The following is a 26,464-nucleotide window of genomic DNA, read 5'->3' on the forward strand; positions in this document are numbered from 1 at the left end:
TTGTCAGGTGCACTTACTGCAGAGTTTCTTTTCCTTTGTGATGTCTTTGGGCTGTGTTCCAGAGTAGCTACTCTGCCAATCTGAGTCCTGGTTAAAGAATATATATAACAGTTGCAGCTCAATAGATGGACATATGGCCTGAGAAAGAAATAATGTAATAGGGAAGAGCCAAATCTTGACTACATGTTGGATCTGTTTCTTTTACTTTAACCTTTGCTTTCCGCTGCTTTTGTTCACTAAAAGGATACTGTCTATACATAATGACCTGCCTTGGGGAACCCTACCCCTCTGTCTGAATGTTAAACCAAAGTGCCTTTGTTCAGGCAAACATCCAGACCCTGTCCACCTGTGGATGGCTTCAAGAAAGAAGAAATTAACACATCCCTTCCCCGAGGTGGGCCATTCCAGGTGATATTTGCAAAACTTATGCCCTTTTTACTCTACTTCCTCATCTTCCCCCCACTTCGTGCTATAAAAGAAACTGGCATCCAAACCCTGATAAGATGGTTATTTTGAGACTTTAGTCTGCCATCTTCTCAGTTTGCCGGCTTTCTGAATAAAGTCATATTCCTTGCCTCAACACCTCGTCTTCAGTTCACTGGCCAGTCCTGCAGCGAGCAAAGGGAGCTTGGACTTGGTAACAATAAGGTGTTGTTTTAGGCCACTGAGATTTTGGAGCTGAAAGTTATTTTGCATAACCTAGACTAAAAAATGGACATAGTAAGGAAATTATAATAGTTTGAGAAAAGATCAAATAGAGATGGATGGCCCACCCAAAATCCTGGCATAAGTTCAGTAATGGTGACCTGTTTGGTTTGAATAAAGGAGAGAAATTAGCCTGGAGAGATGATCGGAGGATAGGTCATAAATAAACAAATGGGCAATACTAAGTATTCTTTACTTCAAATTTAAGGTCAATAAATGATCAATGTATAATTTTTAAGCAGTAACGTGATACAACTTACCCTTTCATAAATATTTTCTATTGAATTGTTTGGAATGGAGCAAGATTTAAAGGAGGGAAATGAGCTGAGATAGAGGTGTAATAGTTCCTGCAAGCCATTATAGAGATCCAAACTACAATATGATAGCAATTTTGAGTATAAATGGAGAGGTTTAGGAAGTATTTACAAAGAAGGTCAATAGGATTTTCTGATAGGCTGGAGATTAAGGGAGAGCGTTCCAGAATTATCCTTGGCTTTTTATTTCTTTGTACGTGTCATTTCTTTACATTTATTTATTTATTTTTTGTACAGGCAATTTAGTAGAGAATATTATCATTTACGAGGAGAAGAAGGAAAGGGGAACAGTTGTGAGGGAAAAGGATTTGTTCATATTTGCATATGTTGAATGTGGTACAATGCAGTGTCTAGCAAGCATCTACCAAATACATTGGTTTAATCTCAGGGAACAGATTTATGTAGTATTTGTGTTTTTTTTTAAATTAATAGACTATTTTTAGAGACACATTCACAGCAAAATTGAGCACAAAGTACAGAGAGTTCCACCTATCTCTTGCCCCCTCCCATGCACAGCTTCCCCAACCATCAATATCCCACACTCCTGGAACACATTTGTTACACTTTATGAAGCAACATTCACATTAATCTCAACCAATGTCCATTGCATACAAAAATGTTAACTCTTTGTGTTGTACATTCTATATTTTCATAAATATATAATGACATGTATCTACCCTTATACTCTCATACAGACTCTCCACTGTCCTAAAAATTCCCTGTGCTCCACTTCATCCTTCCCTGCCCCTAAATCTCTGGAAATCACCATTTTTTTTTTTTTACTTTCTCCATAGATTTGCCTTTTCCATAAGCAGTAGTCTCACATTAGTGGTCAAGGAAAAGAACTCATGAATTTTTACTGGCTGCTTTTTGTGAGCATTACATCACCCAGAGTGAAAAACAGAACTTGGGGTGGATCAAAATACTAGAAACTAGATACCTAAGCCTTCTGTGAAGAGGGGTTATTCCTGAAAATCTGACCGACGACATTAGAGCAATAGATGACAGTACAGAATAAAGACATAAAGACAAGGATACTTTTTTTAAAAATTGAACTTTTAAAAAATATTTTTTTATTTTTTTTACTACTTGCTTTACAATGTTGTGTTAGTTTCTACTGTACAGTGAAGTGGAGTTCCCTGTGATATACAGCAAGTTCTCACTAGTTATCTATTTTTTACTTATTAGTGTATATTTGTCAATCCCAATCTCCCAATACATCCCACCCCCCTTTCCTCCCTTGTTGTCCATACATTTTTTCTCTACATCTGTGTTCTATTTCTGCCTTGCAAACAGGTTCAACTGTACCATTTTTCTAGATTCCACATATATGTGTTAATATATGATATTTTTCTCTTTCTGACATAACTTTACTCTGTACGACAGTCTCTAGGTCCATCCACATTTCCACAAATGACCCAGTTTCGTTCCTTTTTATGGCAAGTAATATTCCATTGTTTATGTATACCACATCTTCTTTATCCATTCCTCTGTCGATGGGCATTTAGGTTGCTTCCATTACCTGGCTATTGTAAATGGTGCCACAAAGAACATTGGGTTGCATGTTTCTTTTTGAATTTTGGGTTTCTCTGGGTTTATGCCCAGTAGTGGGATTGCTGGGTCATATGGTAATTCTATTTTTAGCTTTTTAAGAAACCTCCATACTGTTCTCCATAGTGGTTGTATCAATTTACATTCTCACCGACAGTGCAAGAGGGTTCCCTTTTCTGAACACCCTCTCCAGCATTTATTGTTTGTAGATTTTTTGATGATGGCCATTCTGACTGGTCTGAGGTGAGACGTCATTGAAGTTTTGGTTTACATTTCTCTAAAAATTAGTGATGTTGAACATCTTTTCATGTGTTTTTTTGCCATCTGTATGTCTTCTTTGGAGAAATGTCTACTTAGGTCTTCTGCCCATTTTTGGATTGGGTTATTTGGTTTTTTGATATAGAGCTGCATGAGCTGCTTGTATATTTTGGTGATTAATCCTTTGTTGATTCATTTGCAAATATTTTCTTCCATTCTGAGGGTTGTCTTTTTGCCTTTTTATGGTTTCCCTTGCTGAGCAAAAGCTTTTAAGTTTCATTAGGTCCCATTTGTTTATTTTTGTTTTTATTTCCATTACTCTAAAAGGTGGGTCAAAAAGATCTTGCTATATTTATGTCAAAGAGTGTTCTGCCTATGTTTTCCTCTAAGAGTTTTATATTGTCCAGTCTTACATTTAGATCTTTAATCCATTTTGAGTTTATTTTTGTGTATGGTATAAGGGAGTGTTCTAATTTCATTCTTTTACATGTATCTGTCCAGTTTTCCCAGCACCACTTATTGAAGAGGCTCTCTTTTCTCCATTGTATATTCTTGCCTCCTATGTCATAGACTAGTTGACCATAGGTGCATGGGTTTATCTCTGGGCTTTATATCCTGTTCCATTGATATATATTTCTGTTTCTGTGCCAGTATCTTTGGAACAGGGTCTTTTCTTCTTAAAATTTACCCCCATCTACTGAAGAAGTAGAGGGAGAATCACAGTTAAATCATGTATGTGTGTTCTCATAACTCTCAGCACAACAATCCTCTAGTGAATGTGACCCAACTGGGGATCTGCAGTAAGACTCAGACTTTCATCTCTTTCTTGTAAGAAGACATAGGAAAATGTGGGGGAGAGGAGTGAAAAATTTCCCTCGCAGTACAACATGATAAAAATGTTAGTTTGATTTTGAATGCCATAACATAAGTTTGTGGAATTACAGAATTTGTTTTTCTTGCATCTCGGGGCAACAGAATGTATTAATCATACTCTCAGTTCATTCCACTCCATGATCAGCCCATGGCAAACATCTCTTTTGATTGATTTTTCTTACATTTTTTCTTTATCTTCTTCTCTTCCATTACCACACAACCAGTGGGCACCCAGTCAAATGCATTTAATATTTATCATCCTATTTAAATTTAAACAGGTAACTGTGGATCCTTACACTATATGTAGAAATGATTTGAGTTGTCTAATTATATAAATGATGTTATGCTATAATTCACATTTTCTCATTCTTATTACTCTATATAATTTTTCCATATGTATCCAAGTTTCTATTTGTAAATCCATTTCATGCATTCTGACTGTAGCAGAGAATTTTGGTATATGTATTTATTCCCCACAAAGGACAATTTGGTGTCCCCATATCTATCATACAATGAAGAATTTTGGGAGGAAAAATTGCAAACTTATGCATATATTTGAGAATTATATCCAGTAGTGGTATGATAGTGTCGTGGGTCACAGGCATACTTAATATTTTTCTGCATTTAACTTCACTGAATATCTATAAAAGTGTATTGTTTCATCAGGAATGCTTAGGGGGTTACATCTTCCACATCTTATCTAGACCTTAATTACTATTCTATTTTCTAATATAGGTTAGTTTCATAGAGGTAAAGTGATATCACACTGATGAATTTTATTTGTAATCTCCATTTATAGCAAAGTTGAACATTGTTTCAGAAACTTATCAGTTATTCTTATTTTCCCTTTGTGAAACTCATATATTTAGTACATTTTTTTGGATAATCTTTTTTTTCAAGTAATATCAATTCTTTGTATAATTTAGAATATCTAGGTATTAATCCTTGATATAGCCACTGCAAATATCTCCTCCTATATTTTCTCTAATTACCTTTTTAAAACATAAAGTACCAAATTTGATGTAATCAAATCCATCTTTTTATACATTATGATTTATACTTTAAAAAATCTCATTTAAAATATTTTTCTCTTTACTAAGGTTAAAAAGACATTCTCCTATATTTTATTTTATTTTATTTTTTTTATTTTTTTTTATTTTTATTTTTTTGTGGTACATGGGCCTCTCACTGCTGTGGCCTCTCCCGTTGGGGAGTACAGGCTCTGGACGTGCAGGCTCTGTGGCCATGGCTCACGGGCCCAGCCGCTCCGCGGCACATGGGATCTTCCCGGACCAGGGTACAAACCTGTGTCCCCTGCATCGGCAGGCGGACTCTCAACCACTGCGCCACCAGGGAAGCCCCCTATATTTTATTTTTAAATGTATAATATTATATTTTAACATGATACATTTAATCCATTCAGATTTTTTAAATTAATACATGGTAGGAGGTAAATATTCACCTCCCTTTTTTTGTCTGAATAATGAATAAATTATTGTACCACCAGTTAATAAACCATCCACTCAGTGTGATATTTTCTCACTGATTATCCCAATGAATTATATCATCTTATCATACAGGAGGCTTTCACATACTCATGGCTCTCTTTCTGGCCTCACTACTTTATTCTATTGTTCACTTTGTTAGCAGGTAAGTAGATATCATTTTGTATTGTGTATTATTATCAGATTGAAATAGTCTCCAGTACTCCTTTTTCTTTTTCAAAGTTCATTCATTATTTATGAAAATGTATTTTTATATAATTTTTAAAATATTTCCTAGTATCTGAAAAATATGATGATATAATTGAAAATAAATTTAAAGTGATTGATAGCTTTACATATCATATCAATCCATCTATAAATACAGTGTAACAGTTAATTTTATACATCAATTTACCTGGGCCAGGTACCCAGGTATTTAACCAAACATCACTCTGGAAGTTTCTGTGAGGGTATTTTTGGATGACATTAACATTTAAATATGTGGACCTTGAGTAAACAAATTGCCCTCCATTATGTGGCTGAGGCTCATCCAATTAGTTGAAGACATGAATAGAATAAAAGACTGAACTCTCCCAAGCAAAAAAAGAATTCTGCTAGTAGACAGCCTTCAGACTTGAACTAGAGCAATGGCTCTTCTCTGAGTCTCCAGCCTCATGGCCTATTCTGCAGATTTAACTTTCCAAACTCCATAATCATGTGAGTTAATTACTTAACATAAATTTCTTCCTTGTCTTTCCACTTTAAGTCTTACACTTGTGGCCTCTCCTGTCGCAGAGCACAGGCTCTGGACGCACAGGTTCAGCGGCCATGGCTCATGGGTCCAGCCACTCCGCCACATGTGGGATCTTCCCGGACCGGGGCATGAACCCGTGTCCCCTGCATCAGCAGGCGGACTCTCAACCACTGCGCCACCAGGGAAGCCCAAGTCTTACACATTTTTATCTTCTCTTATTTGGTTGAATTACTTTTGTTACCAGTTCAACATAGAATGAAAAGATTTCTTTTTACTTCATCATAATTAGATATGATATTTTTATTTTTAATGGAAAACCATATATTTGTATTATATTACTGTTAACCTCAGAGTATTCATTATAGTTCTTTCTGCATGTCTTATGTCGTCAGGAATTTGTATGTCTACCTCATTTCTGAATGTGTTTGTGGAAGCTTATATGAAGAGAAAATATAACCAAAATAAAGAAAATTGAAATTTAAAAACTAGAAAAAAGGAAATATACCAAAAGTATGTCATTATACTAACTGTGATTCAGCAGAAAAATGAATGATAATCCTATTAGCATCCAAGGCTAAATATAAAGTGAAGCACCAGAACTATTTAACTTAAACTAGAAATTTGGCTCTGCCAGCTACTGCTGCATAGACTTGGACAAATTACTTAACCTTACTGAGATAGCTTTCTCATCTGTAAATGTATACATATCTCTTAAGATTCTCATATATTTAAGTTAAATCATACATGTAAAGAGGTCTGTAATAGGGAGAAGATAATATGTAGTCAATAATTTGTAAACATACATGCACACTCCCCTCTATCATGCTGAAGGGAACCTCCAATTTAAATCATTTTTAATTTTCTTAATAACCAGTGATTTCAGGTCATATTTTGTACACTGAAATGGTTAACATATGAAAAAACAGAAGTGTTCTAAGAATTCAGACATATTGAGAAAAGTGTGTGACATTCTTGTAACTATCATCTTTCGTATAACAAAGACTATTTCCCTCACAGGAGTTAGAAGAGTTTGTTCAAAGCTCTGGAAAAGATGGAGTTGTGGTGTTTACTCTGGGGTCAATGATCAAAAACCTCACAGAAGAAATGTCTAATGTGATTGCATCAGCCCTTGCCCAGATTCCTCAGAAGGTCAGATAATCTTACTTTTTCAGGGACAGCTTCTTTAAATTCCATGAAGATATCCTTAATAATGTGCTTAAAAATGTAGAAAAAGTTATTGGTATTGTTAGTGTCAATTTAACTGAACTGTAAAGAAAAAATATTAAATGGTAAAACAGGATATTTGATTCTTATCTTGCTTTAAACCTGACATTACTAACAGGAAAACATATTGCAGAATTTTCTTTAAATAATGACCTAAAACTTAATCATTCACTACTGTCAAACAATCAGTCAACTTTGTGCCTAGGTTTTAAGGCTTCCATGTAATCTAACATTGTTTTTTGGTGTTTATTGGGATTTTTTTTGGTTTGTTTGTTCATTTCTTAATCTGAGGCATATATACAAGTTACAACTACCTTGATGGAGAATAAAGGAATAGATATTCAAAAATACAGTCTTAATTCACTGGATGCCTTGGGACTATATTTCCTTATAATTAATGGATTTGTTCCAGGCCATGCTTGAGCCTGGAACTAACAACTTAGATTCCTGGAATACTCCTAAATAGATACTTTTCATTTTAAACAGTTAAAATCTTTAATAATACAGTATAAGATTTATGCAGTTCACTCCTTGAAATTCCCCCAAATTATATATTTTAATTTATACCATTCTAGGTTATAACTGAGTGGCATTGTTTTTAAACTAACCTGAACACTTTTTCCCCCTACATTTAGTTAAAATAGAAAATTGCATGTAACTTTAAGTTACAAATGCTTGCAATAATTATTGTATTCATAAACAAATTACTTTCAATAATTGTTTCGTGGAAGCAGCACCCATTTAAATATTTAATCTAAATTCCATCTTCATAAAAATATTAAACTTTCAATTGCACTAAAATACAATCTTTAGGGGTGAAACCAGGATAGACCAGGAAGCACCAAGACCTGTCTCTCTACCTAAACAAAATTATACTAGCAAAAACTGTCTGAAGTAACTATATTGGAAATCTGGACTCTAACTGAGCACTTGCAACTCACAGTGAAAACACTGAGTGGTAACTGTGGTTAATTTTAGTCAATGTCATCCCTTTAGAATAGCAGCAGCTTCAAAGTCTTCATCACTCTGTCCCATGGCAGCCAGCATGCCTGCATTCCTGGTGTAATTTGGTGGAACCGGTAGACAATAACGACCTTATCCTCCAAATACTGTGGTTCTGCATTCTAATTGCTGATTACTGCCCATGATCATTGAGGTATATGCACAGAAGCTGGGCACAGTTGTTTCAACATTCATTAGAAGAAGCAACTTCCAGGGGTTTTAAAGGATAAGCTTCTTTTTTCTTTTTTTTTTTTTTTACTTTTTTCTCCATTTGGGAACCAGGCGTTAAAGAATTAGACCATTGAAAAACAACCTCTGTTCACAAACAGTGGAATTTAGAAAATTATGTGCATGTCCAGGGAAAAACACTGGCTCATAAAATACCTGAGAAGACCTAAAGCTTTAACCTCAGCCTGATTTCTAGCAAAGAGAAACACTTCAACAACAGCAACAACAAAATCAAACTCTAACAAAGGGGCAAATCTGATTTCTGAAAATAGAACATTATAAAAAGCAAATGTACAATACTCGAAAAATATCACAAGGCATACAAAGATAGATGAAAGTATGGCCCAATCAAAGGAACAAAATAAACTGAGAGAAACCATTCCTAAGGGAGCCTGGATTTTAGAATTACTAGAAAAAACCTTTAAAACCACATTTTTAAAGATGCACAAAGAACTAAAGGAAGACAATTATAAAGAGAAGAAAATGATGGAGGAACAAAAGGAAATATTGATAATGAGAAAGAAATTATTTTTAAAAAGGATCAAAAAGAAATTCCAGAGGTTAAAAATTACAATAACTATAATGAAAAGTTCACCTCAGGGGTTCGAAACCAGACATGAGCAGGCAAAAGCATCAGCAAATTTGAAGAAAAGATATTTGAAATTATCAAGTTCAAGGAAGAAAAATGAATGAAGAAAAATGAACAAAGCAAAGGGACTTGTGGGACACCATCCTGTGAATGAGCATACACATTGTGGGAATCCCAGAAAGAGAGAAATGGGCAGAATGGGCAGAAAGAATATTTAAAGAAATAATGGCTTAACATAGTCCCAATTTAATAAAATACATAAATTTACAAATCCAAGAAGCTTAGTGAACTTCAAGTTGGATAAACTCAAAGACACCTACATGAAGACACATTATATTCAAGTTGGTGAAAACCAAAGATAATGAGTGACTATTGAAAGAAACAAGAGAAAGAATTCATCACCTAAAAGATATCTTCAATAAAGTGATAGCCAATTTTTCATCAGAAACACTGGAGGCCAAAAGGCAGTGGGTTGATAAATTCAAAGTGCTGAAAGACAAAGTTGTTAACTGAGAGTTTTATATCAGGCAAAATGTCCTTCAAAAATGAAGTAGGGACTCTGTTGGTGGTCCAGTAGTTAAGACTCCACCCTCCCAATACAAGGGGCATGGGTTCAATCCCTGGTGGGGAACTAAGATCCCACATACCACACAGTGTGGCATTAAAAACAATTTTTGACGAGTAGTAATTAAGACATTCCCAGATAAACAAAAGTTGAGGGACATCATTAACACTAGACTTTCCCTGTAAAAAATGCAAAAGGGAATACTTCTGGTTGAGATGAAAGGTGGTTAAACAGTAACACAAAACCATAAGAGGAAATAAAGATCTGCAGTGAGGTAAAATTGCAGTAAAGGCAGTAATAAAAACTAGTATTATTGTTATTTTTGTTGTAACTCCATTTTTTAAAAGATTTTTCTCAATGATTAAAATAAAAATTTATAAAAACGATTATTGATCTATGTAATTAGGAACAAATGTATACATATGTAATTTATGTGATCAATTATAGAAAGAGCTGGATGGATCTATAAAGGAGCACATGTTTTTTATGCTATTGCAGTTAACTCTCAATAAGTCAAAGAATAAGTTCCAAAAGTAATCTGAAAATATTTGTTTAAATGAATGAAAACACAAGAGACCAAAGCAAGAGATGCAGAGAAAGCAGAGTTCAGAGAGAAATTTAAAGCTGCAAGTGCCTACATTGAAAAAGAATAATGATCTAAAATCAATTGCCTAATCTTATATTTTAAAGAACTATAAAAAGAGGACAAACTAAGCTAAAAGCTAGCAGAAGGAAAGAACTAATAAAGACTAGAGCAGAGATAAACAAAACAAACAAACAAAAAACAGAGAAAATCAATAAAACCAAAGCCTGTTTCTCTGAAAAAGTCAGGGAATTATCAAAACTTTAGCTAGATTCTCAAAGAGGAAAAATCAAGTATATGCAAATAATTAAAATTAGAAATGAACCTAAGGAGATTGCTAATGGCTGTACAGAGATAAAAATATTATCAGAGGATATGATGGAGGTGTGGCCAAGATGGAAGAGTAGGAAAACCCCAAGCTCACCTCTTCTCACAGGCACACAAAAATAGCTCTGATTTGCAGAGCAACTACTGATGAGAAAAAGAAGACGAGCAGAAAAGATCTTCTACAACTAAAGACGTAAAGAAGGAACCACAATGAGCCAGATAGGAGTTATGGAGAAGCAATATAGTTAAGAGGAAAGAACAAAGAACCAAAAAAGGAAGAGGGCTTCCCTGGTGGTGCAGTGATTGAGAATCCGCCTGCCGATGCAGGGGACACGGGTTCGAACCCTGGTCCGGGAAGATCCCACATGCCGCAGAGTGGCTGGGCCCATGAGCCATGGCTGCTGAGCCTGCGCGTCCGGAGCCTGTGCTCCACAACGGGAGAGGCCACAACAGTGAGAGGCCCGTGTACCACAAAAAAAAAAAAAAAAAAGAACAAAATAATGCCATTTACAGCAACTTGGTTGGACCTGGAAATTGGCGTACTGAGTGAAGTGAGTCAGACAGAGAAAGACAAATATCATATGATATCGCTTACATGTGGAATCTAATAAAAGGCTTCAAGTGACCTTATCTACTGGCTTGGCCAAAAAGTTCTTTTGGGTTTTTCATACAATGTTATGGAAAAACCCAAAAGAACTTTTTGGCCAACCCAATACAAAACCAAAATAGAGTTACAGATGTAGAAAATAAACTTATGGTTACAGCGGGATAAGTATGGGGGAGGGATAAATTGGAAGACTGAGACTGACACATACACACTACTATATATAAAATAGATAACTAATAAGGACTTACTGCATAACATATGGAACTCTACTCAATACTCTGTAATGGCCTATATGAAAAAAGAATCTAAAGAAGAATGGATATATGTATATGCATAACAGATTCACTTTGCTGTACACATGAAACTAACACAGCATTGTAAATCAACTATACCCCAATAAAAATAAAATAAAACAAAAGTCATCTATAAAAAAAAAAAAATTCGTACTTCCAAGTGAACAAATTAGCAGAGGTTATTTCCAAGGTGTGAACAGTTTGAGCCAAACATTGGGCTCCCCAGCACACATCTCCTGCACCAGGAGCCAAGCCTCCAGAACACTGGCTTTGAAGGCAAGTGGGGATTACTTTCAGAAGAGCCAATGGCTCATAGTAGTCAACACACAGAAGAGAAGATCCCATGAAGCCCAAATTGGAGCTGCCGTACAGCATATAGCTCTCATAGCTAGAGGAGAATACAGTGCTTGGACACATAGGATGTCTCTTGCAAAAGGTCACTTCTCCAATGTCAGGCAATGTAACCAACCTACCAGATATATATAAAAAACCAGCAAATTAGATGAAATAAGGTGACAGAGGAATGTCTTCCAAATGAAGCAACAGTATGAAACCCTAAAAAAAGAAGTAAGTGAAGTGAATATAACAATCTACTTGATACAGAGTTCAATGTAATGACTGTAAAGATGTTCAAAGAACTCAGGAGAAGATTAGATGAACAGAGTGAGAAGTTAGACGTTTTTAACAAAGAGTTAAAAAATATAAAGAAGAATAAAATGGAGATGAATAGTATAAAAAAATGAAATGAAAAATACACTAGAAGGAATCAATAGCAGATTAGATGATACAGAGAAATAGAGCAGTGAGCTGAAAGATAAAGTACTGGAAAACCCTGAAGCTGAACAGAAAAAAAAAAAAAAAAAAGATGGAGAGATATACCATGTTATTGGATTGGAAGAATCAACATTGTGAAAATGACTATACTAGACAAAGCAATCTATAGATTCAATGAAATCCCTATCAAGCTATCAATGGCATTTTTCACAGAACTAGAACAAAAAATTTCACAATTTGTATGGAAGCACAAAAGACCCTGAATAGCTAAAGCAATCTTGTGAAAGAAAAACAGAGCTGGAGAAATCAGATTCCTGGACTTTAGACTATACTACAAAGCTACAGTAATCAAGACATTATGGTACTGGCACAAAAACAGAAATATAGATCAATGGAACAGGATAGAAAGACCAGAGGTAAACCCACGCACATATGGTCACCTTATCTTTGATAAAAGAGGCAAGAACCTACAATGGGGGAAAGACAGACTCTTCAATAAGTGGTGCTGGGAAAACTGGACAGCTACATGTAAAAGAATGAAATTAGAACACTCTTTAACACCATACACAAAAATAAACTCAAAATGAATTAAAGACCTAAATGTAAGTCCAGACACTATAAAACTCTTAGAGGAAGACATAGGCACAGCACTCTATGACATAAATCACAGCAAGATCCTTTTTGACCCACCTCCTAGAAAAATGGAAATAAAAACAAAAATAAACAAATGGGAACTAATGAAACTTAAAAGCTTTTGCACAGCAAAGGAAACCATAAGCAAGATGAAAAGACAACCCTCAGTCTGGAAGAAAATATTTGCATTTGAAGAAACTGACAAAGGATTAATCTCCAAAATTTACAAGCAGCTCAATATCAAAAAAAACAAACAACCCAATCCAAAAATGGGCAGAAGACCTAAGTAGACATTTCTCCAAAGAAGATATACAGATGGCCAACAAACACATGAAAGGATGCTCAACATCAACATCTCTAATCATTAGAGAAATGCAAATCAGAACTACAATGAGGTATCACCTCACACAGGTCAGAATGACCATCATCAAAAAATCTACAAACGATAAATGCTGGAGAGGGTGTGGAGAAAAGGGAACCCTCTTGCACTGCTGGTGGGAATGTAAATTGATACAGCCACTATGGAGAACAGTATGGAGGTTCCTTTAAAAACTACAAATAGAACTACCATACGACCCAGCAATCCCACTACTGGGCATATACCCTGAGAAAACCATAATTCAAAAAGACTCATGTACCAAAATGTTCATTGCAGCTCTATTTACAATAGCCAGGAAATGGAAGCAACCTAAGTGTCCATCAACAGATGAATGGATAAAGAAGATGTGGCACATATATACAATGGAATATTACTCAGCCATAAAAAGAAATGAAACTGAGTTATTTATAATGAGGTGGATGGACCTGGAGTCTGTCATACAGAGTGAAGTAAGTCAGAAGGAGAAAAACAAATACTGTATGCTAACACATATATATGGACTCTAAGGGGAAAAAAATGTCATGAAGAGATTAGTGGTAGAACGGGAATAAAACACAGACTTACTAGAGCATGGACTTGAGGATATGGGGAGGGGGAAGGGTAAGCTGTGACAAAGTGAGAGAGTGGCAGGAACATATATACACTATCAAATGTAAATTAGATAGCTAGTGAGAAGCTGCTGCATAGCACAGGGAGATCAGCTCGGTGCTTTGTGACCACCTAGAGGGGTGGGATAGGGAGGGTGGGAGAGAGGGTGATGCAAGAGGGAAGAGATATGGGAACATATGTATATGTATAACTGATTCACTTTGTTGTAAAGGAAAGACTAACACACTATTGTAAAACAGTTACACTCCAATAAAGATGTTTAAAAAAAAAAGGTTCAAACTTCCAGTTACAAGATAAATAAGTACTAGAGATGCAATATACACCATAAATTTAGGTAACACTGCTGTACTTTATATGTGAAAATTGTTAAGAGAGTAAATCCTAAGAGTTTTCATGTCAAGAAAAATGTTTTTAATTTATTTAATGTTTTACCTACTGTGAGAATCATTTCATAATGTATGTGAGTAGAATCATAATGCTGTATACATTAAACTTACACAGTGCTGTATGTCAATTATATCTCATAAAACTGGAAGATAAAAGAGGATATTACGAAAAGTTGCACAACAAAAATTAGACAATCTAGAAGAAGTGGATAAATGCCTTGAAAAACTCTGCTTACACTGACTAAAAAAGAAACAGATTACTTCAACAGACCTATATCAAATTAAGAGACTGAATTAGTAATCAAAGACCTGCCAAAAAGGAAAAATCAGTGTCAGATAACATCAATGGTAAAATCTACCAAATGTGGAAGGAATTGAATAATTAAGGTAATCCTTTTCAAATATTCAAAAAATGTGGAAACAAGGATACAATGAATTACTCTATGAGGCCAGATGTTCCCTGATACAAAAGCCAGATAAAGACATCACACAAGAATAAAATTACGGACCATGATCATTTCTAAATATAGATATTAAAATACTCAAGAAAATATTTGCAGATCAGATCCACTAGAATGTTGAAAAGAGTATTCACCATAGTAAAATAGTATTTATGCTATTTATGCAAAGTAATTAATATTACATGATTATAATGAAGGGGAAAAAAAAAACACTATCAAATGATCATTTCAACTTACACAGAAAAGGAAGTTGAGAAAATCCAACATTCTCTCCTGATAAAAACTCTCAAGAAACTAGGAATAGAGGGAAAAGCCCTCAATATGATACAGGGTATTTCTGAAAAGCCCACAGCTAATATCATACTCATTGGTGGAAACTAAGATCAGGAGCAATACAAGGATGTATTGTTTCACTGCTGTTATATAACCTTATACTAGAAGTTTTCGCATGGGGATTATACAGGAAAAAGAAATGAAAGGTATCCAAATTGGAAAGAGAGAGGTAAAACAATGTGTATTTGCAGATGACATGATCTTATGCATAGAAAATCTCAAGAATTCATAAAAAGCTACTAGAACTAATTACCAAACTTAACAAAAGTGCAGAATACAAGATTAACACACAAAACTCAATTTTGTTTATATAAACATCAATGAACACTCTGAACATGAAATTCTTTAAATTCCATTTACAAGAACAACAAATCAAATACTTAAGAATGAACCTAATCAAGGAAGTAAAATATTTGCTGCTGAAGACCACAAAACATTATTGCTGCAAGAAATTAAAGAATACCCAAATACTTGGAAAGTCATCCCATGTTCATAGATTGGAACGCTTAACATGGTTAAGAAGTCAACACTATCCAAAGCAATCTACAGATTAATGCAATGCCTATCAAAACTCTAACAGCCTTTTTTATAGAAATGAGTAATCCAATCCTCAACCTCACATGGAACTATAAGAACTACAATCAGACAAAAAAAATCTTGAAAAACAACAAAGTTAAAGGAGTCACATTTTCAAACATTGAAATTAGAAATATGCTATAAAACCTACAGTAAATTAACACTGTTGTACTGGAGGAAGGACAGGCATATACCCAATGGAACAAAAGAAAATGCAGAAATTAATCCTCACATATATGGTCAATTGATTTTCAACAAGAGTGCAAGACCGTTCAATTGGGGAAAGGACAGTCTCTTCTCAAAAAATAATGCTGATAAAATCTTGATATCCACATGCAAAAGACTGAAGTTGGATCCTTACCCTACACCATATGCAAAAATTAACTGAAAATGGATCAGAGGCAAACTTTAGAAGTAAAACTGTAACACTTTACCAAGAAAATTCTCAGGGAAAACTTTATCACATTGGATTATGTCAGGATTTCATAGATATAACACCAAAGCACAAGCAAAAAAAAGTTTAAAAATAAATAAATAAATTGGACTACATCAGATTGGACTACATCAAATGCAGAACTTCTGTGCATCAAAAGATAATATCAAGAAAGTAAAATACAATGTACAGGTTGGGAGAAAATCTTTGCAAATCCTATCGCTGACAAGCAATTAACATGCACAATACATAAAGAACTCCTACAACTCAACAACAGGAACAAATCCCAACTGAAAAAGGGGAAAGTACTTGAATAGACATTTCTCCAAAGAAGATATACAAGTGGTCAAAAAGTATATGAAAAGATGCTCATCATCGTTAATCATTAGGGAAATGCAAATCAAAGAACAAAGAGATACCACTTCAATAGGACAGCTATTATTTTTTTAAAAAAAGAAAATACAAGTGTTAATGGAGAAATGAGACCTCCTGCATTGCTAGTAGGAGAGCAAAATCATGCATCTTCTCTGGAAAACATTTTTGTGGTTCCTCAGAAAATTAAACACGGAGCTATCATATAACCCAATAATTCTAATCCTGGTTATAGAACCAAAAGAATTGGAATCAGGGGCTCAAACAAATACTTGCACACCAATGTTCACAGCAACATTATTCACAATAGTAAATGAGTGGATAAAGAAAATGTGATATACACACAGAACAGAATATTATTTAGCCTTAAAAAGAAAGGAAATTCTGGCATGGTACAACATGCATGACCTTGAAGACAATGCTAAGTGAGATAATGCTAAGTGGGAAAAGGGCAAATACTGTATGATTCCACTTATATCAGATGTCTAGAGTAGTCAAATTCAAAGAGACAGGAAGTAGAATGTAATTTACCAGGGGCTAGGGAGTGGAGGAAATAGGGAGTTATTGCTGAACGGTACAGAGTCTATGTTAGGGAAGATGAAAATATCTGGGATATAGATAGTGCTTATGGTTACAAACATTATAGATGTATTTAATGCCACCAAATTCTATACTTACAATACTTTAAAATGATAAATATCATTATGTATATTTTACTATAATTAAAAAAGGCAATGCTTGATTCTATATTACTGTGTGTATATACATATATATATATATACACACACACACATACATATATATATAAAACAAAGGTCAAAGCACTAACAGTTTCTTAGTGAGGTAAATAACATCTCTCCCCTTTGCCTCTGAAAACTGTTTCAAAAGTCCCCTTTACCAGAATGGCTTAGTAACACCACTATGTAATTGTTTCAGGTACAGGTTATCTTTTTTCTTCATCTCCTAAGTGAGAATTAACCTGATGATGATAGCCTATCGATTAGGATTATTGCAAGCATTTGTAAACATGGTTATAACATCAATGATTTAAAAACATTCATTACTTAATCACTTCAGGCCTCAGTTTGCTTGTGTATGACCTGGAGGCACCGAACCAGATTAATTCTAAGTCAGTTGCTTCCTTCTGATAGGATGTGCTTCTAAAAATTTTCTAGAGTAAAGGCATTTATCTTAACAGGTCCTATGGAGATACACAGGAAAGAAACCAGAAACTTTAGGAGCCAATACCCGACTATATGAGTGGATTCCACAGAATGATCTTCTTGGTAAGACCAAAGAGAAGCAAAATTAAATGGAAGTGAATGAGGGATAATCTGAATGATTACTCAATAACAAATAAATCCAACAAATTTCTATTCAAAATAAGGAATAAACAACAACAAAAAACCCTTGATGTCTTCTTCACATTTCTTGTGGAGCTTGTTAAAGAAAAAAATTATAAATGGCACTTGTTAAAGACTGTAAGGCACACATTATTCAAAACCATCATGATAAGTATAGCTACTACTGCAGTGGACTTCTACAGTAAGTCAGAGAGATTGGGCTCAACTCTGAGTGCAAAAAGGAAAAGTGGGAAATTTGTAGACAAAGTTCAGAGTGGGGGGTGTCACTGGATGGAAGATTACTAAGGAAACCTCAGGGGCAAGGGGGTACCCTGGCAAAACTGACTGAATCAGATCCTTGCTGAAGGCAAACATCACGGGGGATGGTGAAGTATGAGGCAACAGCTACATAGGGTGATCAGATATCAGGCTGAAAGAGTCTAGCTAAACTGACTTAGTAGGATGCTTGCTAAAATTGGGCAATGCAGAGATAAACAAACCCCCAGATCAGGGCCTAGTTGAGAAAAGAGTTCAGAGGAGTTTGACTAGACTTTGGTCAAGGATAGAATCTTTGTTAAGTTCTAACATAAATATGGAATTTATAATTCTCACATTTATGATACAATCTGTCACTCCTCAGAATCAGAGTCAAGGGAAGTACCTTTAGATCAGCCTCTCATTAATTTTTTTTTTTTTTTTTCCTTTTTGGTACACGGGCCTCTCACTGTTGTGGCCTCTCCCGTTGCGGAGCACAGGCTCCGGACGCGCAGGCTCAGCGGCCATGGCTCACGGGCCCAGCCGCTCTGCGGCATGTGGGATCTTCCCGGTCCGGGGCACGAACCCGTGTCCCCTGCATCGGCAGGCGGACTCCCAACCACTGCGCCACCAGGGAAGCCCTCTCATTAACTTTTGTATACAATATTACAGCATCCTCCTGACTTTCTGTATCCATTTTCTCCCACCTCTCTTCTCTTTTCCTCACTATAGCTATTTGAAAAAAATCTGATAAACCATTTCACCAACTATAATGTTATAAATGGTTCCATATTACTCAAAATAAAGGGCAAATTCCCATTTTCCTAAACAGAAACCTCATGACCTTGCCCTCACCTATCTTTCTAGCCATTTTCACATTGAAACCCTGCACATATTACCCCCCTTCCCCATCCACAGAAGCATTTTTTCTTAAATCCCTCAGTCCTGTTTACTAAAGTATTCTCACCCCAAAAACGTGTCCAAAGGCAAATATCCTTCATAATTTAACTCTGTGCAAACCTTTCAGAGGCTTATGGGATCACTTAATTGCTGGAATCACTAGTTGCTGCTTAGCATGGAATAATAAATTGCTGCTTTCTTTAGAGTTTATAGGAATTTACATATGACCTCATGGCACAGAATTATATAGAAGATGCTCCATAAATGAATTAATTATTTATACAAGTGTCAGGATTTTCTGTTTCTGAAACTCTTACAATATAGAATAATGATATATATTTTTTTCTTTTTAGGTCATCCCAAAACCAGAGCTTTTATTACTCATTGTGGAACCAATGGGATCTATGAAGCTATTTACCATGGTGTCCCTATGGTGGGAATTCCCCTGTTTGGTGATCAGCATGATAATATTGCTCGTATGAAAGCCAAAGGGGCAGCTATTGAAGTAGACTTGCAAAGAATGACAAGTTCCGATCTGCTTAACGCTTTGAAAGCAGTTATTAACAACCCTTCGTGAGTATAGAATATATTCTTTTCTGAGAAGCATCAGTATTTTAAAAGGAGTAAATTGTTTTATTCTGCTAAATTGTTTACTTTTACATAATCACCAGGGACTGGCTAACATTAAATATGATTGGCTTATACCTTTCAAATTTTATGAAGGCATTTAGATTCACCTGGGCAATAGACTACTGGGCAACAACTTACAATCTCAAAGAAATACTAAATTTATTTAAATAAACTAAGCTATTACTAAATATTATTTTTATTAATAGTATTTATTGTTTATTTCTTTAAAATTGCAGGTATTACCATTTTAAAGAATTTAGGCAATATGACAAAAACATAAGGAAATAAAAATGAAAACCCACTTAACTCTCCTCATGTAGCTATAACCAATTACCAGTAGAAATATTATCTCAGCTATTTCCTTGTGCTAATTTATAAATAGAAAAGAAAAATAATCTTATAAAAATGGGATCATGCTACTTTTTAATTAAAAATATTTCAAGAGAAAGTCAATGAAGTAAAATTGAGAGCTCCAAATGGAGATATAGAAGACCCCAGCCTCCCTGTCCCCTGACAAAGATCAACAATTAGACACTATCCATGAACAAAAACATCTCTGGGAGAGCTCTAAATTTCACTTAAGACATTTTAGCAACAACGTGGAACAAAAAAACTCTGAGAATAATCACACAAGAACAGTGAAGACAGCTTATTTATGCCTGCATCATACCATCCCCAGGCCAGCATTGCTCAGCACCAACAGAGAACTTCCCAGCTAGAAAGAGTTCCTCACCAGGAAAGGAAGAGTGAACTGAGTGAACAGCTTCTAAAGCCTTTTGGGGCACAGAAATAGAAAAACCAATCCTAAATTTGTATGAAGCCACAAAATATCTCAAATAGCCAAAGAAGTCCTGAGAAAGAAGAATGAAGCTGAAGGCATCCCACTTCCTACTTCAAACTATACTGCAAAGCTATAGTAAATTTAAAAGTATGGTATTGGCATAAAAATAGACACATAGACCAATTGACAAGATTGAGAGCACTGAAACAAACCTTCACATACAAAGTTGAATAATATTTGAAAAAAGAGCCAAGAATAATCAATAGGAAACTGGTTGTCTCTTCATTAAATGGTACTGGGGTAAATTGATAATCATATGCAGGAGAATGAAATTTGGACCCCTATGTTCCATCACTTAGAATCATTGACTAGAAATGGATTAAATACTAAAACATAACCTGAAACCATGCAACTCCCAGAAGAAAACAAAGGGGAAAAATTCCTTGACAAGGGTTTTGCCAACAATATTTTAGGTATGACACCAACAACACAAGGAACAAATGCAAAAATCAACAAGTGAGACTACATCAAACTTAAAAGCTTCTGCACAGCAAAATAAATGATCCACAAAATGAAAAGCAACCTGCAAAATGGAAGAAAATACTTGTAAAGTACATATCTGATAAAAGGTTAATATACAAAACATATAAAGAACTCTTATAAAGCAGAGTTACTGAATAGATATTTGTCCAAAGAAGACACACAAATGGCTAACACGTATATGAAAAGCAGTTTGATGTCACTAAGTATCAGGAAATGCAAATCCAAACCTTAATAAGGTATCACCTCACACCTGTTAGAATGGCCACTATCAAAAGACAAGGTATATTGTCTTTTCATCTTGTTTATTGTTTCCTTTGCTGTGCAAAAGCTTTTAAGTTTCATTAGGTCTCATTTGTTTATTTTTGTTTTTATTTTCGTTACTCTAGGAGGTGGGTCAAAAAAGATCTTGCTGCGGTTTATGTCAAGGAGTTCCTACAATTTCCTCTAAGAGTTTTATAATGTCTGGTCTTACATTTGAGTGTCTTGTCTTTAATCCATTTGAAGTTTATTTTTGTGTATGGTATCAGGTAGTGTTCTAATTTCATTCTTTTACATGTAGCTGTCCAGTTTTCCCAGAACCACTTATTGAAGAGACTGTCTTTTCTCCATTGTATCTTCTTGCCTCCTTTGTCATAAATTAGGTGACCATATGTGTGCGGGTCTATCTCTGGGCTTTTTATCCTGTACCATTGATCTATATTTCTGTTTTTGTGCTAGTACCATACTGTCTTGATTACTGTAGCTTTGTAGTATAGTCTGAAGTCAGGGAGCATGATTCCTCCAGGTCCGCTTTTCTTTCTAAAAATTGCTTTGGCTATTCAGGGTCTTTTGTGTTTCCATACAAATTTTTTAAATTTTTGTTCTAATTCTGTGAAGAATGCCATTAGTTTGATAAGGATTGCATTGAATCTGTAGATTACTTTGGGTAGTATAGTCATTTTCACAATACTGATTCTTCCAATCCAAGAACATGGTATATTTCTCCATCTGTTTATGTCCTCTTTGATTTCTTTCATCAGAGCTTTATAGTTTTCTGAGTACAAGTCTTTCACCTCCTTAGGTAGGTTTATTCTTAGGTATTTTATTCTTTTTGTTGCAATGGTAAATGGGATTGTTTCCTTAATTTCTCTTTCTGATTTTCGTTGTTAGAGTATAGGAATGCCAGAGGTTTCTGTGCATTAATTTTGTATGCTGCAACCTTACCAAATTCATTGATTAGTTTCTAGTACTTTTCTGGTGGCATCTATAGGCTTTTCTATATATAGTATCATGTCATCTGCAAATAGTGACAGTTTTACTTCTTCTTTTCCAATTTGTGTTTCTCTTATGTCTTTTTCTTCTCTGATTTCTGTGGCTAGGACCTCCAAAACTATGCGGAATAAGAGTGGTGAGAGTGGACATCCTTGTCTTGTTCCTGATCTTAGAGGAAATGCTTTCAGTTTTTCACCATTGATGTGATGTTTGCTGTGGGTTTGTCATATATGGCCTTTATTATGTTGAGTAGGTTCCCTCTATGCCCATTTTCTGGAGAGTATTTATCATAAATGGGTATTGAACAAAAGCTTTTTCTGTATCTATGGAGATGATCATATGGTTTTTATTCCTTAATTTGTTAATATGGTGTATCACATTGATTGATTTGCATATACTAAAGAATCCTTGCATCCCTGGGATAAGTCCCACTTGATCATGGTGTATGATCATAAAGACAACCCTCAGAATGGGAGAAAATATTTGCAAATGAAGCAATGGACAAAGGATTAATCTCCAAAATGTGCAAACAGCTCATGGAGCTCAATATCAAAAAAAAAAAAAAATCCAATTAATAAATGGGCGGAAGACCTAAATAGACATTTCACCAAAGAAGACATACAGATGGCCAAGAGGCACATGAAAAGATGCTCAACATCGCTAATTATTAGAGAAATGCAAATGAAAACTACAATGAGATACCACTTCACACCAGTCAGAATGGCCATCATCAAAAAGTCTACAAATAATAAATGCTGGAAAGGGTATGGTGAAAAAGGAACCCTCTTGCACTGTTGGTGGGAATGTAAGTTGATACAACCATTATGGAGAACAGTATGGAGGTGACTTTAAAAACTACAAATAGAACTACCATACGACCCAGCAATCCCACTACTGGGCATATATCCTTAGAAAACCATAATTCAAAAAGAGACATGTACCACAATGTTCATTGCAGCACTATTTACAATAGCCAGGACATGGAAGCAACCTAAATGCCCATTGACAATGAATGGATAAAGAAGATTTGGTACACATATACAATGGAATATTACTCAGCCATAAAAAGAAACAAAATTGAGTTATTTGTAGTGAGGTGAATGGACCACTCTGTCATACAGAGTGAAATAAGTCAGTAAGAGAAAAACAAATACCGTATGCTAATACATATATATGGAATTTTTTAAAAAATGGTACTGATGAACCTAGTGGCAGGGCAGGAATAAAGATGTAGACATAGAGAATGAACTTGAGAACATGGTGTGGGAGGAGGAAGCTGGGGTGAAGTTAGAGTAGCAGTGACATATATACACTATGAAATGTAAAATAATTAGCTAGTAGGAAGCAGCAGCATAGCACAGGGAGATCAGCTTGGTGTTTTGCGATGACCAAGAGAGGTGGGATAGGGAGAGTGGGAGGGAGGTTCAAGAGGGAGGGGATATGGGGATATATGTATGCATATGGCTGATTCACTTTGTTGTACAACAGAAACTAACACAGTATTGTGAAGCAATTATACTCCAGTAAATATCTATTTTTTAATAAAAGACAAGTTATAACAAGTGTTGGTGAGTATATGAAGAAAGGGGAACTCTAGTGCACTCTTGGTGGGAATACAAATGGTGCAGTGACTGTAAAAAGAAGTATGGAGGCTCCTCAAAAGATTAAAAATAGAACTACTACACTATCCAGTAATCCTACTTCTGGGTATGTATCTAAAGGGAATAAAAACAGAATATGGAAGAGATATCTTCACTCCTATGTTCATTGCAGCATTGTTCACAATAGCCAAATATGAAAACAACCTAAGTTTCTGTCAGTGGATGAAAGGATAAAGAATATGTGGTATATGTATATAAAGGAATATTATTCAGCAAAGAGAAAATAGGAAATCTTTCCATTTGTGATAATATGGCATCATGCTAAATGAAATAAGTCAGAGAAGGAAAAATACTGTATGATAGCACTTATATTTGTATATAAAAAGTGAAATGCACAGAAACATACTAAAGTGGTGGTTACCAGGAGCTAGGAGTTGGAGGAATGAAGAGATGTTATACAAAATTACAAACTTTCAGTAAGTTGAAACTTACTTCAGTGAATAAATTGTGGGGAACTGTGCACAACATGAAGATTAGCTGTGATCGTAGATAAATAAATAAATTCCTAATGATGAATGATTATATTTACTATGTTATTCTTTCTCATAAAAATCAAATAAATATATTCTGTGAGGAAAAACATTAATATTAAAAGTATTGCCAGGCTTTGGATAAATATTTCTTTAATATCAAATAAATTCTTACTAAAAATTTCATATAAACCTATGAACAAATTTTGACATTAGAGATTAGAATAATTATTTTGTAAATGTTTCTAATTTTGGTCAGTATAGAATGACTTTTACTTGAAGTCAATTCTCAACTTCCAGTCCATGTCTCTTAAACATCACATGTTAATTTCTTTTAGCTGTATTATCATTACAACATTATCAAAGCTTAAAACAGACACATTTTGTCCATGACCACATTTCCAACATTGTTCAGCATTAGTTTGGTGTTTATATGGACTTGATGTAATTAGCGTTTTATTACAGTATTTCTATTCCTGAACGATTTTGTTTTGTTTTGCGGTACGCTGTCCTCTCACTGTTGTGGCCTCTCCCGTTGCGGAGCACAGGCTCCGGACGCGCAGGCTCAGTGGCCATGGCTCACGGGCCCAGCCGCTCCGCGGCACATGGGATCCTCCCGGACCGGGGCACAAACCCGCGTCCCCTGCATCGGCAGGCGGACTCTCAACCACTGCGCCACCAGGGAAGTCCTATTTTTATTATTTTTTTATCTGACAAATATTTTGTTTCTGTGTCTTGGAGCTTTTGTTGTTGTTTCCTTGTTTTCCTGAGATGTATCCGGAGGTATTTACTTCTTAAATTCTTGTGTATTAAGAAAGGCCTGTAGTATGTTGTGGTTTTTTTTTTAACCAAAGAGCAAAAGGACTTTGTATTTTTTTTTTTTTTTTTAGCCACAATTATCTTCCTCAGAACTTTCTACATGCTGTTCCACTATTTTCTATAATTTAATGTTCTGTATTCTCCATCAATGGTGACTGCACTTCAGTGTGGGAGAATAACCTCCCTTCTTCATCTCCTAAACAAACCCAAGGAAATCCTTTTTCTAAGTCAGCCATTCAAAAACTTAAACCAAAACCAGGGACTGGTCTTCTGTTCCTTGACTAAAATTAGAAGGGTTAGTGTTCTAGTTATTGCCATTTTTCCCTCTCACCATTGCACTTGTATCCATCTGTTGCTTGAAGCAAAGTTTCCAGCATCTACTCAATCTCAGGCCCTACTTCTCGCCCATAGGGTCACATTAAGCTTTTTGTTTTCAGCTGAAATGTCAGGGCCATGAAGATCACAGACTGAAATCTTTCTTGCTACTGCTGAAGACTAGCTTCTTGTTAACACTAACACTCCAGACAGAGCCTGAGGAAGGCTGGGGGGGAAAGGGAAGGGGTTCCTTTCTCATAGACCTACCCCTCAATGCTGCTTCCTGTCACTGTCATGTTCCCAATACCACACTCAGGAAATGAGATCAAATTCTATATTCTTAACCTACATATTCTACCTTCCTACTTCTGAACATTTAAAATTCTACTTCTAATTAGAAATTATTTTCCCCCCTACCTCCAATCATTACTAGGACTATGAAACATCCAATGAATTCCAGCTGATAGACCACCTTATCTAGAAATATCTGAAGAAGAAACAAACTTTCATGTGCATTCTGTGCCCTTAGTGATATATTTATGAAATAATGTATTAATAATTATGTAACATACCTTTAATAATATATAACAATTTTAGGTATTTCATGTCCTTAACAAATTTTTCAAGTGAATATCTACATATTTATTCAATCCTTAGCTATAAAGAGAATGCTATGAAGTTATCAAGAATTCACCACGATCAGCCTATGAAGCCCCTGGACCGAGCAGTCTTCTGGATTGAGTTCATCATGCGCCACAAAGGAGCCAAACACCTTCGGCCAGCCATCCACAACCTCACCTGGTACCAGTACAATTCTTTGGATGTGATTGGGTTCCTTCTAGCATGCGTGGCAACTTTTATATTCCTGGTCACTAAATGTTGCCTGTTTTGTTACTGGAAGTTTGGTAAAACTACAAAGAAGAAAAAGAAAGAGTAGTGTTTTTTTTGTTTTTTTAACAGTTGGGCTGGAAACCTTGATAAGGTCCATCTGAATTAACCCAGCCACTGATTTGAACAGATTCCTCTCCTACTCTCCTGGGTTCTTATCCATACCTCAGCTTATCAAGTCAAAGATCAAAGACTCACCCCCAAAATGTGCCACATGATTTAGAATTAAGATTTAAAATAATCTATTCTTTAAAAAGAGAGGATAAACAAATAAACACATGGAAGTTGCTACCAT

At 35.2% G+C, this 26,464-nt stretch overlaps 1 protein-coding gene across 1 annotated transcript in view; it reads left to right on the top strand.

The window, feature by feature from the left end:
• LOC131758257 (UDP-glucuronosyltransferase 2C1) overlaps nucleotides 1-26,218 on the top strand; it is a 33,719-nt gene extending 7,501 nt beyond the window's left edge. Inside the window, exons 3-6 of the mRNA XM_067036921.1 lie at nucleotides 6,957-7,088; nucleotides 17,512-17,599; nucleotides 19,165-19,384; nucleotides 25,939-26,218. Coding sequence (XP_066893022.1) covers nucleotides 6,957-7,088; nucleotides 17,512-17,599; nucleotides 19,165-19,384; nucleotides 25,939-26,218 — 720 coding nt within the window. The remainder of the gene's footprint in view (nucleotides 1-6,956; nucleotides 7,089-17,511; nucleotides 17,600-19,164; nucleotides 19,385-25,938) is intronic.
• Nucleotides 26,219-26,464: the final 246 nt, after the last annotated feature.

This window comes from Kogia breviceps, chromosome 6, assembly GCF_026419965.1.
Source record: "Kogia breviceps isolate mKogBre1 chromosome 6, mKogBre1 haplotype 1, whole genome shotgun sequence".
Taxonomy (NCBI): Eukaryota; Metazoa; Chordata; class Mammalia; order Artiodactyla; family Physeteridae; genus Kogia; species Kogia breviceps.